At 44.2% G+C, this 18,428-nt stretch overlaps 1 protein-coding gene across 1 annotated transcript in view; it reads right to left on the reverse strand.

The window, feature by feature from the left end:
* Nucleotides 1–18,428, reverse strand: part of LOC148037115 (histone acetyltransferase HAC12-like) — a 108,114-nt gene that overhangs the window by 49,457 nt on the left and 40,229 nt on the right. Inside the window, exons 5-7 of the mRNA XM_087677071.1 lie at nt 18,228–18,428; nt 17,728–18,117; nt 17,476–17,612 (exon numbers count right to left, since the gene is read on the reverse strand). Of these exons, the coding sequence (XP_087533197.1) occupies nt 17,476–17,612; nt 17,728–18,117; nt 18,228–18,428 (728 nt within the window). The remainder of the gene's footprint in view (nt 1–17,475; nt 17,613–17,727; nt 18,118–18,227) is intronic.

Below are 18,428 nucleotides of genomic sequence, written 5' to 3' on the forward strand. Positions count from 1 at the left end.
CCCAAGGCAGTGGATTTTCCTTCTACCTCTAAAGCAGGTCGTCAGAATTCGTTTGCAGTATTGGCTGGTTTTCTGGATGAGGGTGTCCTGGATGCTCTCGCAGAAAAGGTGAAATCGAGGCAACAGGCGCCTCGTTCCTGACTTCCTTTTTTTGAAGATATATGAAGATAGCCACGTGGAATGTGCGAGGCATTTGCTCTCGCCATAAGCAACATGCCATGTGGACTATCTTGCATGAGAACCAGTGGAATGTATTGTGTGCAGTTGAGCACAAAAGTCACGGTGAAGCAAGAAAAGTTGTGGATTGTCATGGATTCCGTCTGTTTTATGCAAGGACACATGCTACGCACTATTCGGGCGTCCTGATGATTGTCCATGAGAAATACCAGCCTGTTCTTGTTAAAAATGATGTGCAGGGCCGCTTTCTGGTAATCGAAGTCTTATTTGAAGGAGAGATTTTATGGTTGCTAGGCCTCTATGCTCCGAATGATACCGCATCCCGACGGGATCTTTAGTCGACTTTGCAGGGCTCGATGTCACTTGGCCGAAGGGGGTTTTTGATGGGAGATTTCAATATGTGTGTTGACTCTTCTCGGTCCACTTCAGGGCATTCGGTAATGGATGCACCGGAAAGCCGGGTGTGGAATTCCTTTGCTTTGCGCATACTTAAGCAAGATCTTTGGTCGTGGCTTCACCCTCCTTTTTCAAGGTTTACTTTTCATTCCGCACAATATGCAACTACTTGGTCGCGGTTGGACCGAATGTATATCATGCAGGGGGATGATTTTCTTCCCAAGATGTTGGAAATGAAGGTCTTGCAGCAATATGCATTGTCGGACCATTTCCCCCTCCAGCTTGAGATGCGGGCACAACCTATTGCACCTTTTATGCAGTTGCTGGATAGGCTCCCTTTACGTTTCAACTCCTCTTATTTGAAGCATCCAATTTTTCAGGGCTATATGCAGCAATTGATTGAGAGGTTCTTATTGGACTTCGCCTCTGAGGGCTTGGCTTCATTTGCACGGCTGCTCTCTAATGTGCAGCGGGTTGCTCGACAGTATGGGATCCATCATGCCTCTCTTTGTCGGCGACGTCGACATGCAGCAGAGAACTTACTGGCTTTGGTCCGTTCGTTGCTCATGGATACCCCAAATGATGATTTTCTGCTATCACTGGAGATGCGTTTGGCCCATCTTATTCAAGTGTTTCAGTTGAAATCTTATCAGCAGGCCAAGCTGCATAACTTGACTGACACATTGCAAGATAGTGCCTGCCAGTCTCATAAGTTCTTTCGCGCCTTGCATGCTTCTCCTACTCACGAAAATATGACTAGACTCCAGGATTCGGAAGGTCGCATGGTCACTGATCCGCAGACCATTGTCAATATGTGCAGAAATTATTTTATGGAACTTCTTGGTTCTTCTCCCTCGCCTTCTAGCCAGGTTACGCATGCCCGCTCGGTCTTCTATCATCTGGTCCGCCAGCAGGTTCCACTTGATATGCAAGCCACTTTGGAGGCGGATATTTGCGAGGAGGAGGTTATGGATGTTTTGTTACACCTGCCTAAGGATAAAAGTCCTGGTTGGGATGGTCTCACTAATGAATTCTTTGAGAACTCGGTCACGCAGCTGGTGAAGCCATTGGCGGTTATGTTTCAACAGGTTTGGGAAACAGGGGTCATGCCTTCCTCATGGAAAGAAGGCCTTATCAAACTGATTCCAAAGGTCCCTTCACCGTCAATACTGCAACACTGGAGACCAATTTCTTTGATAGGCTCGATGTATAAAATCTTCTCCAAAGTGCTGGCGAATCGGCTTCACAAGCACCTTCCAACTATTGTGCATCCTCTCCAATATGGTTTCATTAAGGGCCACAACATTCTGCATAATATCTTAAATGTGCAAATGGCTATTGACTATACCCGCGCGGCACTTCAGTCAGGAAGTGGTATTGATTCAATTGGATTTGGAAAAGGCTTTTGACTATGTGGACTGGTCTTTCATTGTAGATCTCATGTCTGCTATGGGTTTTGGTACTCGGATGTCCCGATTGATCTACACCATTAGTGCTGTGGCTTCTTCAAGAGTTATGCTCAATGGTGGGGTTACAGAGCCATTTGTCCTTGCACGCTCGGTCAGACAGGGTTGCCCTTTGAGTACTCTCTTCTTTGCCCTGGCGACTCACCCGGTCCTTTCAATGTTATCCTCAATGGCGGCTTCTGCTCAGCTGGCAGGATTGTCTCTTCCTTTGGGGCAGCACTTCATTAGCCAATCTTTGGCTGATGACAGCTTTATGATTTTGCGGGCGGACAGGGACAACATTCGAAAGGCATTAGATGTTTGGACGCTCTTTGGTCAGGCCTCTGGTCTTCGCATCAATGCCTTTAAATCAGCCATACTCAGTTGCACGGAGCCTGATTTACAGTCATTAGGCTGGCAGGGCCAGGTGGTTTCCCGTGGCTCCATTGTCAGGCATCTTGGATACCCATTGGGGGTGGATATACGGCCAAAGGAACTACTGGAGTGGATTTCACAAAAACTGGTGGCGAATTTTATGTATTGGAAGTCGCAAGCGTGGCCATTCCATGTCCGCCTCAAAGTGGCTCAGACAATTATGCTACCAATGCTAACGTATTTCCTGCCATTGCTGCCGTGGACGCCTGCTACTTTGAAGGCTCTCACTCATCCCATTCGTTTCATGCTATGGAAGAAGGATTCACTGCAGGCAGGTATTTCGTGGATTTCATGGTCACATACATGTACCCCTAAACGCATGGGTGGTGGAGCTATTTTGGATGCAGAAACTCGTATGCTAGCTCTTCGTTGGTCTCTTTTTCGTGCCATGTGTGTGGATCATCACCCGTGGACCATTATAGCCCGTTATTTTCTTGAGGACAGCGGGCTACTCCATGGTAATACACGACTTCGGGCCTCCTGGTGGCATGTCCTTAATGCTGACTCTCGATTTTCCAATCCCTCTTCCTCTCTGTTACTGCACTTGGTCGGCTCTTGGAAAGTGGTGCTCCAAAAGGCCCATTGGCATCCAGTGGGGGACCGCTTGCAGACTAACTCCTTTCAACTGGAATTGTTGACAGTATCGAGATTACTTTCATGGAAAGACAAACATCAGCTCAGACCGAGATTTAACCGCATGGCCTGTTTAGGTGTAACTTCGATTGTGGATGCTACCCTTGCCACTCGCAATGTCCTCGCATCGTTTTGGACTGCTAGGAAACTTTTCAGGATCCCGCGCGGATACCGTGGTTTATGGGAACAGCTTTTGTCAGAGCTTCAAGGTAGGCAACCCTTTCCTGCCCTGGCTGTGGATCGTCCTTGGCAGGACTGGGACCTTGCAGGCCGGTTGAGTTTGGAAAAGACCTCTACTAATCAGGTGTATCATCTTCTCATTCAAGATCACCAATGGCTGGGTGTGAAAGCTAATACTGTTTGGGGACTGCGGAAATCGCAATCATGGTGGCAGGCAACGGTGATGGAGAGCTGGCTGAATAGGGCACCTTTCAAATGCAAGGTCTTTCTTTGGCGGGTAATGATTGGTGGTCTTCCTCTTGCCTCGGCCCTTTCCAAGCGTAGAATCTCGAATGGCAATTGTTTCTTCTATACCACTACTGCGGAATCGGCCCGACATCGATTTCTTTCTTGCGCGCTTGCCAAGAGCATCTGGTCACTCTTGTAGCAAATCTGGCGCGCAGTGGTGGGATCCTCACTAACTCCTTTCGATTGGGTTTTTGCGCGCCCAAAGTACCCCACACCGCCACAGTTACATATGAAGATCTTATTTCACTTTTTCAAATACTGGGGATGCTGGCACATTTGGACCACGCGCAATGCTTTTCTCTTTGATTCAGCCTCTAATGTACCGAGACATATTGCCAAGCTTAAAGGGCTCTTGCATTGGCAGATAGATCTCATCCGACACTCCGACTTGCTCCCTCAGGAGGATTTGCTTCCCTGGCATATAGCAATTGCCTCTAGGTCGTTGCCATGATTGGTGTAAGCTTTTTCGTGCATTAGTACAGGGATTTCCCACACGTTGGCCTAGGGCCCTCGTGTCTCTTGTAATCATGTAATCATGTAATCTTGTACCTTTTCGTAATTAATACAATTACCTTTTACGAAAAGAGAGAGAGAGAGAGAGAGAGAGAGAGGCTCCAGCATGCATGAATGTGAGCCCACAGAGAGAGAGAGAGAGAGCGCAGAGAGAGAGAGAGACAGAGAGAGACAAGACGTACTTGGTCTGTGCATGCTGGCGCCTCATGTAGCTCACGTGACCTGCAAACACTGAAATAGTGAACACGTTTGGGGCTTTTGTCTCAATTTGCCCAAGAAAATCCACAAATAACCAAGCGCTGCAGAAATCGTTAGGCACATCACGTTTTGGGCCCCAAATTTTACATGAAAAAAATGATCACGTTTTTTATGTTCCATACGTACACAAAACGTACGATCAATACATACTGTACGGTAACGATCCGTACATACGTACTGAACCTACCTTGATTTGCAGCAAGCACAAGCTTAAAGACCTACAAATTGGATACTAGGCTGCTCCTTGGCAAAAGATCACTTGCTCCTCTGCAAAAAATCTCCAAACTATGTCCTCACTTAAGCAATGATATGAGTGCGCAATGGAAGAAAAACAGAAACACAGAGAGAAACACACACACACACACACACACACACACAGAACAGAAGATGAAGAGAAAAGTGAAGGAATTTCGGGCATCTTTTATGGATTGAATATTAATGACACTATGGCTGAAGTTTCAGCAACGATACATGCAGAAAATGAGACTAAAAATAGAGTGTTGTCAGTATGTTCTTTGGACATGTATGATGTTATAGCATTGTTTGCTCAGCAGGAAGGATTACAATGGACTGAAGAAATTGTAGAGACAAAGTATAAGACGGTTGACAAAAAGGTAAAACCAGTTGCTTTGCCGCTTCCACCAAAAAGTAAGGGTCTATATGAAAAAGCGTCAAGGCAGCCAAGCTTATGGAATGCTAAAGATATAGGACATCAGTTTACATCTGAAACATTACAGGAATTGAAAGTTGGTGTAGAAGGGTTTCTTTTGCCTACTAAAAGAGACTGTTTTATGTAGATGTTAGCTAAGCATGGAAAAGCATTTGCATTTTAGCCAACTGAAATAGGTTGTGTGGATCCGAATGTTGTCTCTCCTATGGTAATATTTTTTGTCACATGTACCATGGAACTTGAGGCATATTCTAGTGCCTAAAGCTTACTTGCCAAAGCTAATGGATTTGCTAAATGAAAAGATTCACATAAAGATCTTGGAGCCCTCTTCAGCCCCGTACTCAAATCATTGGTTTATTATATCCAAAAAGAATGGGCCTTTCAGATTTATTCAAGACATACAACCGGTCAATAAAGTGACCATAAGAAGTGTAGATGTAAATCCTATAGTTGATGAATTTGCAAAGGCTTTTGCAGGCAGAGCAATTTATTCTTTGGGTGTTCTTTATTCGGGGTATGATCAATTTCAGCTTGCAATTGAGAGCAGGGATATTACAACTATGAAGACTCCCTTGGGGTTAGTATAGATGTGTACTCTCCCGCAGGGTGCAACAAACTCATTGGCACACATGACAAATGCTATGAATAGGGTACTTAGGGATTTTATACCACAATTGACAATGCCCTTCTTGTTGGGAATAAAGGGCCATCGTGCCTTTTATATGTGCACGGGTATAAACATACCCTTAGCACATTGTACTTTCATATATATATCTATCTAAAAACCTAAAGAGATACACTCATCATTGTACCCACAAGTCGTGCTCACTGAAACTCTCAACTTTGTACTCTCTCTCTCTCTGTCTCTCTGCTGTTAGCAAGTACTGCGTGTCTCGATCCTCGCGCCACCTCTAAGCTCAACAAACTGGTATCAACCAAGCAAGAGACAACTCAGGTGTGCATGCGTCTCAAGACAGTCGACAGGCGTGCATCGACTTAGCAGCAGGTGCATGTTAGAGTCAGCAGTAGAGTGCTTGACAAAGATAGCTGGACCAGCGGGCACATTTTCTGCAAAAGCCGGGCTATTGGAGAAAAGGCAACAGTTGTTGCTAGAGAACAAGCGGGCAGGTACAGTGGTTGCGTGCAAGGAGTGACTAGGCTGCTGCACGATTGAAGATTGGTGACGAGCTAGCAATGGGGCAGGCGGCGAACTGCAAGCGACCAGGACCAGCGTGGCGGACTAAACGGGCTGCGACGGGTGATCCGACGGGATCCAAAAATTTTGGGGATTTGTCCAGATTTTATATGAGCAAGACACAACAATGATATTTGTCTCAAATATTGCAGAAATTTGTGACATTTTGCCTCCGACATTTGGGGCTTTTCATGTACATGCAAGAATTGGGCTGAAATTTACCCTATTTCTCGACATTGATGCACATTGGACCCCGTGCAATTTGGGGCTTTTGCTGTTTGGGCGAAATTTTGTGCGCCATTTGGTCATTTTATGTACATGCGGGTTTGATTCCATGCAATTTGAACACCTAGCACTTGGAAAAATTTGGGGGTTTTGCTGAAATTGCTCTATTTTGGCAAAATTGGCCTATTCTATGCATGTCACAGACAGTGCAGATGTATGGTTGATACTTGAGCACAAAAATTTTATGGCTTTTGACCGTGCATGTCAAATTTTATGCCCGCGGGTACATGTACAACAGAAATTGCAACTAAAATTTGGTACTTCTCATGTAATGTGATGTATTTGCCATAGGAACAGCTATATGGTTGATGCTTTGAGCACAAAAATTTTATGGCTTTTATGGTTTTTGACCGTGCGTGTCAAATATTATGCCTGTGGGTACATGTACAACAGAAATTGCAGCTAAAATTTTGGACTTCTCATGTAATGTGATGTATTTGCCCTTGGAACAGCTGTAATCAGTTGAGGAGTGTTGTAGCACATGGTTTGGTGCTTCTGAAAATTTACTTACAGATCTGAAATTTCTGCTTCTACGTGGTTATTTAATGCTGCTTGGTACTTGTTTGTACCTTGGTCACTTGTGTGACAGTTTGGGCCTGCATTTGCTGAATTTTTTGGTCACATTTGGGCTGAAAATCATGGCTGGCAGCAGTGACAGCAATAATCTCATGCAGATTAAGAAGCTTGAAGGAGCACATAACTTTGCAGTCTGGCAAAAACAGTGCTACAATATCCTGTTGCAGAAGAAGCAGGCAAAGCCGGTTAAGACCAAAGGGGTAAAGCCCGCAAACATGGAACAAGAAGATTGGGATGAGTTAAATGAGCTTGCACTTCAAGCTATCGATTTTTGATGCCTTGCTATTTAACATTGAAGGTTTGGGTTCTGCATATGCTATTTGGACTCGACTGGAAGAACTCTATGCACAGAAGAGTACCGCAAGCAAAGTGTATTGGCTGAAAAAGCTTATGGATTTGTGTATGAAAGAGGGTATAGCAATATCTACTCACTTGAGTGAGTTTAACTCCATTTTCAGCCACCTAGTTGCCTTGAAGTTCTTGATTGATGAAGAATTTAAGGCTACGTTTTTACTTTCCACTCTGCCAAAGAGTTGGGATACATTTAGGACTGCTATGAGCAATTCTAATGCGATTCTTTTGTATGTTGATGTAGAGAGTGCTCTACTAATGGAAGAAATGAATCGGCAAAGCAATGCATCCAGTAAGTCTTCCAGTGCTTTGCATACTAAGGGCAGATCACAGCAGAAAGGAAAATCTGATAGCAAGAGACGTAGTAAATCATGTGGTAAGGATGTTGAATGCCATCACTATGGCAAGAAGAGTCACTTTAAACATGACTGCTATAAATGGAAGAAAGAGAAAGGAAAGGGCAAGAAGACAAATGATAGAAAGAAAGAGAAAAAAGAGAGTCAACCTAAGAAGAGCAATGTCAAAATTGAAGAGGTGAATGTAGTTACTCATGACAATGACAGTGGGAATGACGTACTCTTGGTCTCTTCACACTTTGGTGCACATGCTTTACTTGCAGATACAGATGATGACATGCATACTTGGATTCTAGATTCAGGTGCTTCCTTTCATGTCACCCCTCATCGTGAGTGGTTCTCTGCCTATACAGGAGGTCGACATGGTGTTGTCCATCTTCAGGACAACTATGCATGTGACATTGCAGGTATTGGTAATGTGCAATTGCAGTTTTAGCATGGTTCTGTCTTCACACTTCAGCATGTACAGCATGTACCTCAACTCAAGAGGAGCTTAATTAGCACATGGCAGCTAGATGACTATGGATTTTATACCACCTGTGGTGATGCAAAATGAAAGATCTGTAAGGGATCTAGAGTGATTGCCAAGTTGTAAAAGTGATACCTTGTATCCTCTCCATGTATCTAGTGTGAGTGATCATGTTGTAGCCGTGACCGAGCAGCCAAGCGTTTCTTTGTGGCATGGCCAGTTGGGACACATGAGTCAAATAGGAATGAAAGTGCTTTCACATTTGGGTTACTTGCCTTGTCTTCGTTATGCTGATTTTGAGCATTGTGATCATTGCGTTTATGGTAAACATGCACAAACGTCTCATAACAACTCTCTTTCGATGAAATCTTCTCCTCTAGAGTTAAGGGTTATCTTTAGGGGGAAAGAAATATTTTGTCACCTTTCTCGATGATGCTACACAGAAGGTATGTGTTTACCCTATTCATAGCAAGGATGAAGTACTTGACAAGTTTAAAAAATTCTTGGCATTGATTGATAATCAGACTGATAAGACACTTAAGTGTCTTGACTCTGATAATGGTGGGGAATATGTATCCAAGGCCTTTAAGGCATTTTGTGACAGCAAAGGGATAAAGAAGGAGCTCACTGCCCCTCATAATCCACCCCAAAATGGATTTGCGAAGCATATGAATCTGACCATAAGAGGGAGCTCACTGCCCCTCATAATCCACCCCAAAATGGATTTGCGAAGCATATGAATCTGACCATACAAGATAAGGTCCGTATGATGCTATCTCATGCTGCATTACCCCATGGTTTTTGGGCAGAGGCTGTTATGGCAGCCGTATACTTGATTAATCGGTCACCAAACAGGTCTTTGGAGGGGGGAGTTTCCCAAGAAGCATGGTCGGGCAAGCCACCTTCGTATGCACACTTGAAAGTGTTTGGCTACGAAGCATTTGTACACATTCGTAAAAAAAACGCAGCAAACTTGAGCCAAAGTCCTGTAAATGCATTTTCTTAGGATATGGTGACAAGGGCGAAATGGGATATAGATTATGGGATCCCGAAGAAAAGTAGTACGCAACAATGATGTTATCTTTCGGGAAGATCGCATGCATAAACAGCCCAAAAAGACTGAGGAAGTCCGTAGGGTTGTAATCTGAGAAGAAATACCTTTTGGACAGCAAAATGTGCCCGTTGTACAGCAGCAAATACCTGCTGTAAATAAACCTCTAAATGCAAAAAATAATGTTGGAAATGATCAGCCAGCTATTGCCCATGATAATGAGCCACTACATGTGCAAGAACAACTAGGACAACAAGCTGTTAATGGTGATTTGCAAGCTGAAATGCTAGGACAATGATCATTGGGTTAGAAGATCATCTAGGGCTACTAGACAACCTGATAGATTCATTCCTGGTGCAAACAATGTGGCTGATTATGTCATGTTGACAGACTGTGGTGAACCGTCTTGCTTCAAGGAAGCAATGGACAGACAAGACAGCAAGAAATGGTATAGAGCCATGTTGTCAAAGATCGAATCTCTTGAGAAAATGGCACTTGGGATTTGGTGCAATTGCCTAAAGGACAGAAAACCCTTCCATGTAAATGGGTTTACAAGATGAAGGTCACTTCTGGTTCCTCGCCAAAACACAAAGCAAGATTGGTTGCGAAGGGATACAAGTAGGAACATGGAGTTGACTTTGATGAGATATTCTCTCCTATAGTCAAGATGACTACATTGAGAACCATTTTGGGCTTGGTTGCAACTGAAGATATGAAACTCATACAAATGGATGTAAAGACTGCATTCTTACATGGTGATCTCCATGAAGACATATATATACAGCAGCCTGAAGGGTTTGTGGCAAAAGGGAAAGAGAATATGGTATGTAAACTCAAAAGGAGTTTGTATGGGCTGAAACAAGCACCAAGAGAATGGTATCATAAGTTTGATACATTTATCCAATCTCAAGGTTTTCATAGAAGTCAAGTGGATCACTGCTTGTACACCAAGAAGGCACTAGATGGTAGCTTGATTATCTTGGTTCTGTACGTTGATGGCATACTAATTGTTGGCAAGGATACTCATGTCTTGGACTCACTAAAGCAAAGTCTTCACGGCAGCTTTGACATTAAGGATCTTGGTGATGCAAATCACATTCTTGGCATGCGAATACTCGGAGATAGGTCAAAAGGATTACTCTATCTATCTCAGCAAGAGTATATCTCCAAGGTTTTGCAGCGTTTCAATATGGAGGGGGGAAAAACAATTGGGGTTCCATTGCCTCCATATGTGAAATTCAGTGCAGAGGACAGCCCTACATCTGACAGAATGAATTAGAGGAGGCTTTCTATACACATAACAGGCAGAAATGCCCGCGAGAGGATGGCCTCTCTAAGGGCTTCACTACCTACTGGGAGGTGGTGAAGGACCCCCTACTGATGGCCTTCCAAGAGATTTTCACTTCAGGACAGATACCAAGGAGTCTCTCGACAGGCCTTATCAGTCTTCTCCCCAAAGGGGAAGACCGGTTGGAGCTTTTCCAATGGAGACCGATCACCTCATTGTCAGTGGCCTATAAGCCACTGGCAAAGATGATTGATAAGCCACTATGCCCCGTGCTTCCAAACATCATCCATGATACACAGACAGGCTTTGTCCAGGATAGGAGCATCCTAGACAATGTATTCACCTTCTTTGAGGTGACAGAGTGGGCTCAGCACAATGGGCAGAGACCGATCGGCCACCAACAAGGTTCTCATAGGTGGTAGGCAAGGGAAGGAGTTTCGATTGAAGAGATTGGTCCAACAGGGCTGCCCCCTAGCGCTGTACCTGTTCCTACTCTTTGCAGAGACGATGTCTCACTTTCTTAGGTCACGGGTGAGCGGATTACACGGCCTCCGACTTCCCGTGAGAGGAGACTGAGTTGTTAGACTCAAAGTATGCAGATGATACAGCACTCTACATAGAGGACGATGAGTTGATGCTAGAGAGAGTGAGGCTCGCTCTTGAGGTGTTCTATTCTACAACGGGAGCGAAAATCAACTGGCAAAAGTCGGTTGGTTTCCTCACAGACCCAGACTCTAGCATGGAGTGGAGCGTCCACCTGGGATTTAGATGGGTGAGCAGAGGACAGACCGTCTGTTACCTAGGGTTCTAGGTGGGACTTGACATCACTCCCGCCCAGCGGTTTCTTCCAGTCCTCGATTCTATTCGGAGGAAGCTGACCTACTAGAGCACGGCTCGCCTCTCACTAGCAGGCCGAGCCTTGGTGGTTAACCAAATCCTCCTAGTGACAGCCTGGTACATCACCTCCTATTGATGCTTCTCCTCATCCTGTGTAGTGCAATTTCGCCGCCTACTGCGGAACTTCCTTTGGTCCGGGTCAAACGGCTCAAGGGATTCCAGGGCCAAGGTGGCGTGGATGACCATCATACGGCATTGCTCAGAGGGAGCGCTTGGAATCATAGACCCAAAGTATCAGAGTATGGCCCACTTGGGCAAGCTAGTCGTACGCGGCCTCGCACCAGGAGGGCAGACCTGGAAGGTCCTATTGCAAGAGGGTCTTCAAGATTGTAGACTGAGGCTTGGCAGTGAATGGAGACCATCCCTTAAATGGATCTTCGCGTCAGCCCATATCACCCCCCCTAGATCACCTTTCCTACGCAGCTTGCTCTGCATGTGGCAGGGCCTCCATAACGCCCTAATCTAGAGCCCCCCAGGCTCCCAGGAGGAGATAGACCATCAGCCGGTGATCTAGAACCCCCAAGTCAGAGATCGAGAAGGGACACAAATTGGCGAGCGCCCCCACATCCAGTGGGCTGGTTGGGAGGCTAGCCCGGCTTGTACCATCAAGACATAGCGGAAGGTGTACAGGATTGTGGACGAGGAGGTGCTGCAACGAGTATCGGGCTGCCAAAGAGGAGTGGAGTTGAGAAGAAGGGAGATAGACGCAACAATACCTCAGGAGTGGCTTGCTCCCCCAATACGAGAGCCAATAGAGCCCGGGGAGGTATAGGCCGCTAGGTTTTCACCAACAGGCATCCCCCTACAGGTGACAAGTAGAGTGGGTGCGCTCCACCTGGGACCTTCTTCACCGTACAAGAGGGGGGACATCTGGCTCTTGACAGAGGATAGCACGATGAGGGGATAGCTGTCCTTTCATGGAAGAGGATCCGCGTGATTGGCCTTCAGGGGAAGACATGGCAGTTGGACCCTTTTGTCTTTTGGCAAGAGCTCAGGGAGGCGCACCTCTAGATGTGGGAGGGCAGGCCACTTAATGAGCTGGAGTGGGATCCGAGAGAGTGGCTATGGCCGAGCACTGTGGTCGCCAAGAAGCCACCAAGGTTCCTGGAGTACACTGCCAGGATTGGCAGACACGTACTGATGCAAGAGGATATGGAGTGGGTGTTGTCATGTAGCAGGCACTGGACGGAGCACAGCATTATGGAGCTTTCTGACGGACCTTCTAGCGCCGCCCATGGGATAGCTAGAGGCCGAGGAGGATATTGTATTTTTTATGGTTGGTGGCACATGGAAGCTTAGTGGTGGGAAGCTGGCTTGCCCAGATGCAGGAGGAAGGTTGTAAGCGCTACACACAACAACCTCTGGAAACCCCAAAGCATTGCCTTTGGTCGTGTGGCACGGCGCAACTCGTGTGGAGAGGAGCATGCCGCATCCTTCACCATATAGCACCCAGCCTTGGATATATCTCATGGGGAGCTTTCTGTTGGCAAGCAATTAACCAGGGCCATCACCTTCTGTATATGGTCGGAATGTAGAACACGATATTCATTATCGAGGCAGGGTCATGCACAGTGGTTGGTTTGGAGACTCTACCCATTCGCCACATACTGGAGCCCACAGCAGACCGCTCTGAGGTATGGGAGATCATAGGGAGTCTTACTGGTTGGCATATCTGGAAGGCGCGGTGTCAGGAGGCTTTTGGCGAAGAGAGACTTTCAGCACAAGCAACCTTAGCAGAGCTTTGGACCTCCATCATCCACTCCCTCCGCAACCGATGGGATGAAGTCCAAGGCGAGTCCAGGGCTCGTCAGGAGCTCCGATGTCACTTCATGCACACTTGGAGTGGCTAGAACCTGTTTTTCGTGATGCAAGTAGACTGCCCCAGATGGTGATACATCCCCCCTGCATGGCTTCTTGCTCCCATCCCCCCAGACTACCTTGAGAGGCTTGTATACATGATGTATTTGTGACTTTCATCAGCTCCAGCTAGTCTGTTGAGCATGAGCACTCCGTTATAATCAGTTTTTTGAGTAGTATAATCAGCCACATTTTACTTGCAAAAAAAAAAGTCTCAATTTCTTTGTAAAAGGATAGACACTGCCCGAGTGTTCTTGTGGTAATACCTCCTAAGATGATTGAACGGGAGCAGATAGCAAAGTTTAATGGTGAAGACTTTCACGTCTGGAAGGAGAAAACCATGTACCATGTCATGAGAAAAGACCTCTGGGATCTCTTTGAGGAAGATGATGTAGATGACAAGAAAGAAAATGCTAAAGAGGAAGATGCTACACAAGACTAGCCTAAAACAAAGGCATGAAAGAAGAACAACAAAGCTCTAGGTATTATTGTCTGCAGTCTATCAGATTATGTATTACACCACATCTCTAGCATCAGAGATACAAAGAAAGCATGGGAAGAACTTGACAAGATCTTTGGTATACAAGCAAAGAACTCAAAGGTAAAATTACTTATGCAGTTTTATAAGTTGGATGTAAAAGACAGTTCATCTATGACTATACATCAATAAGTTCAAGAGCCTTAAAACTCAGCTAGCAACTCTTAAAAAGAACAATGATGAGGATGAGGCAATAGCAGTGCTACTTGCCAGTATTAATCGTGAACCATATGAGAATCTTGTGTCCATACTAAGTAATGTTCCCAGTCTCTCACTCAAAGACATTTAGCACTCACTGCTTGATGGAGAAAGCAAATTTAAAAGTAAGGACGTAAAAGAAACCAGCTCAAGGGATAACCTCTTGTGCACCAAGGGTACTTATGCAACAAAAGGACATGGTCGAGGATTCATCACCACCAGCAAAACAAGGACCGAATTATTTGTCATTACTGTGGCAAGACTGGCCATGTAGCCAATGAATGTTTCCACAAGAAGAGAGCACAACAGATGCAAGATGATCACCATCAAGGTCTGTTTATGAATGAAGAAGAATAATAAAAAGATGCTTCCGCTACCATCAACAAATCTGACAAACTGTTTTGAAGAATATTTCATTGTATCTTTCCCATAGTGGATCATGTTTTTCCCATAGTGGATGTTTTCTTTCCCTTAGTGGATTTGTACTGAAAAGACCCTTGCCCAAAATGTAAAATTTCAAGCTTGGGTTGACTAGGTTGTCCATGAGCTAGTCTCCCGGGCCATGTCATCATGTAAGGGGGGCAAAAGCTAGAAAGTGTAGGAATTCATCATTTGAGAGGGGGTGTTGGAAAATAGGTCAAATGATGTATGTTGCATAATGAGGAGACTTGTATCCCATAAGCACAATGAGAAGAGTGGAGAAGCTGGAAAGCTATAAAGGCATGTACTTGGTTCACTTTTCAATGCAATGCTATTGTACTTTGTACTTCACTGTGAGTACCTGTCATGTCCTACTTGGGATTATGTTTATGAGTTCAAGCATTCTATCTTGGAACCTAATTCAACCGAGTAACAGTTAGTGCCATTTGCCTATGTTGTCATGGTTCTAGTTACTACGTTCCAACCTCCATAGCTACAACCATACTCAAGATCCATGTCCTTCAATAGGTGGTGAATTTAGTCACAATGCCTACAGGTCTTTTGGCAAATGAGATATCTTGTACTTGCCCATAAAGACTAGACTAATCAAGTGGAAGGGAGGGCTCTATGTACTAAAACAACAAATGCAGTGTGTACTTTTCTCTTAGAAGAGATCTTTTGTCGGTATGCTTGTGTGGGAAAAATCACAGCAGATAGGGGTGAACTGGATGCAGATAAAGCCCATGATTTCTTTGCATGGCTAGGGATACAGCTTGCTTTAACTTCAAGTTATGACCCTGAAGGAAATGGCAAAAGTGAAAGAGGTCATCCATCTATTGTGAAGGCATTGGCAAAAGCATGTGGAGAGAAGGTAAAAGAGTGACCACGATTGCTATGCTTTGTGGGCTGACAAAACAACTCATAGTGCTGTTACAGGATATATACCTGCGGAATTGATGTATGGTCAAAAACCTATCATGCCGATAAAAGAAATGAAAATCACATGGAGTGTGCTACCTTGGAAAGAGAGGTTGAATTGAGAGTTGATGGCCTTATATATTAGACAGTTGGAAAGAAAGTCAAAAGACGTAAAGGCAGCAGTTTGCAAAGTTAAAGCTAACAAGGATACAGAATAAGAAACAGTTTGACAAAAGACATAGATTGAGGCCAAGAACAATACAAGATGGGGATTGGGTACTGATTTATGATAGCAGTTTAGATAACCAGCATAGTACCATGCGTAAAGTCTCTAAAAGATGGTTTGGACCCTATGTGGTAAAACAAGTGTTTGATAATGCTACTTATGCATTAAATGAGTTGGATGGGACAACCATAAAACTTCTGATAGCAAGGAAAAGAATCAAATTATTCAAGAGGCCAGAATCTACTGCCTATGAGTTGCCAAAATTGGAAGAAAATAGTGGCCATGGTACAGGGGCTAGCCAGGAAGATATGGAAGATGAAGAAGCAAAGGATATGATTATAGAGGATGAGAAGTACTGGGAATCTAGTGACAACTAGGACTTTGGCATATACCGAAAGATGTGTAGATTCAAAGGGGGTGGATGTCATGCCGCTACGCAGACACAGTGTGAAAAACTCTAGAGTGCATCGTCATCTGGCTTTCTTATTGATCTAGAGAGTCAATACCATATTAGTCATTAGTATCAGTGTCCATAGTATGGATGGTTCAAAAATACTAGATTTTTTAATAAGTTTAGCCTATTTTTAATATTTGGGATATTATTTCTTGTAAATATCCTAAAAAGCTATAGAAAACTTCTAGAATAGGGTGACATGCAAAAAAGCAAGTTGCTTTTTCAACCAGTTTTGAAAATTTTATGCAAAAAGGACTGGTAAAATTGCATGACGCACGATTGTAGTTTACAAGCAGAAAACAGCACTCCGAACTAGAAAAAGAAGAAGTTATCTAGAAGAATCCTAACCATGTGTCCTCAGGTTTTACCCCCCTTTTGGAGCCAACAAAGCCATGAGATTTACGGTCTGAGCAGTTGAGAAAAAGATAATGTTTGTTGTACATTTTTTATCTATCAGGGAGCTCCAGGAGATCTAATGCTTGGAGATTGCTTCCAAGTAGTCCCACACAAGGATTTTGTTCATCATCTTCTCAGGTTCTATCAATACATAGTGCTTTGATTCATTGTTTCCTGTCTTTATCTTGTGAACCTCTTGTCTATTCTTTTTCTTCTCTTCTATCTCCTATTCTCTACTTCCTTTTCTCTCTGATCCCCGATGGATACAACCTTTCGACTAAAACCCCTCCGACACCATGCTAGCATGATAGCACTCTAACTATCACAATGGAGGACAAGGATCTCAGTATGCCAAGCTCTCCCACCAGACATGAAAGCCATAAAGCCTCCTTGCGTGCCTCGGTGGCATCCACATACTCTACATCTGTAGTAGACAATGCAACACACTTATGTAGCCTAGAGATTTCCCCATGCTTTGGCCAGCATTCCCACTAAGTGCACATGCATGCCATAAAGCCTCCTTGCGTGCCTCAATGGCATCCACATACTCTGCATCTGTAGTAGACAATGCAACACACTTATGTAGCCTAGAGATTTCCCTGTGCTTTGGCCAGCATTCCCACTGAGTGCACATGCATGCTCCTCTTCATCATGAAGTTGTGGTTCAAAGAAGATTATCCTAGGTGAAACTGCTGTCATATGAAGAATCCACACATCTTCTCCAAGTGAAACATGTTCTTCATTTCCTCTCTTTTTTCCCTTTCTTGCAATCCATCCATTAAGTGTACAATGACTGAGGAAATTCACTACAACTAAATGCTTTACTCTGAGTTGTCCAGCAATCAGGTGTTCCATTACTTTATCCATTAAAGCCATTAACTTCTGTAATTCAAATTAGAAGACCCTGTACGAAGCTATTCAGGATCATGGAATATATGCTAATAAATTCAAGTACTATACAGGCATATGAGACCTTATGAGATGCATGTCAATTATAACACATACCGATCACAAACTTGAAGGTTGCTGCATTGTATACATTTTGGAGGCAGGAGCTCACAACAATGAGTGCACGTACGATGCAAATGAACAATAAAGTAGTTCTCTTTTGCATCCTTCATATGCATAGTCATCTCCTCACGCTGGAAAAACCATAGAGAATGTATAAGCATGACTCTATGTCCATTGGCAGAAACCCAAGCCATATTTTAACACTGGGATTTTTTTCAGAAAAAGGGAAGTCTATGAAAGTATTACTTGCTGCCGATCTTCTTTTGAAAGGCCTCTACTTGGTCTTCTCTTTTCTTGCCTCTCTTTAAGCTTTAGCTCCTCCTTTTGCAAATGCTTGATTAATTTTTCTCCTAATTCATCACCATCAAAGTAAGGTATATTTGCTTCTGTAACTTTTGCATTGGCCTTACCCATGCCAGAAAAAAACTGATCATGCATATTGGTAAACTCTACAGCAATTCCCTCGGCAACAGCCTGCTCAAACATTCTCCGATACCATAGCCGCAGTTTGTCCAGTGTAGGTGTCTTTTGTTCTTCGGGGTGACAATGTAATATATAATCCCCTTGACATGGAGGACAAACCCAAATATAACAACTGATAAAGCCTCTTTTCTTACAATAGTCCATATATCCCAGCTGTGTGCCGAATAAGCAACAACCAAAATCAAGACTTTAATCACCATCAAACACAAGCATATGCAGCCTCCCTACCATGAGAAATGGAAAACACAATTGTTGCTCCCTACCAGGATTTCTTTATATACAAAGGTACGAAGAGAATCCCCATTAACTGTCTGTACATCTGGCCTAAAATACTTCACAGAATCAACATATGAAAGATAGACACAGCGTTGATTCGGCATAGCAGATTCAACACCATACTCTTGCACGTACATCCCAAAAAGGCACACATCTACACTTTCAATTTCTTGGAAAAGCAGCAGCGC

Source organism: Lygodium microphyllum, chromosome 4, assembly GCF_053477565.2.
Source record: "Lygodium microphyllum isolate KBCC chromosome 4, Lygodium_microphyllum_v1.1.10, whole genome shotgun sequence".
In the NCBI taxonomy this organism is placed as follows: domain Eukaryota; kingdom Viridiplantae; phylum Streptophyta; class Polypodiopsida; order Schizaeales; family Lygodiaceae; genus Lygodium; species Lygodium microphyllum.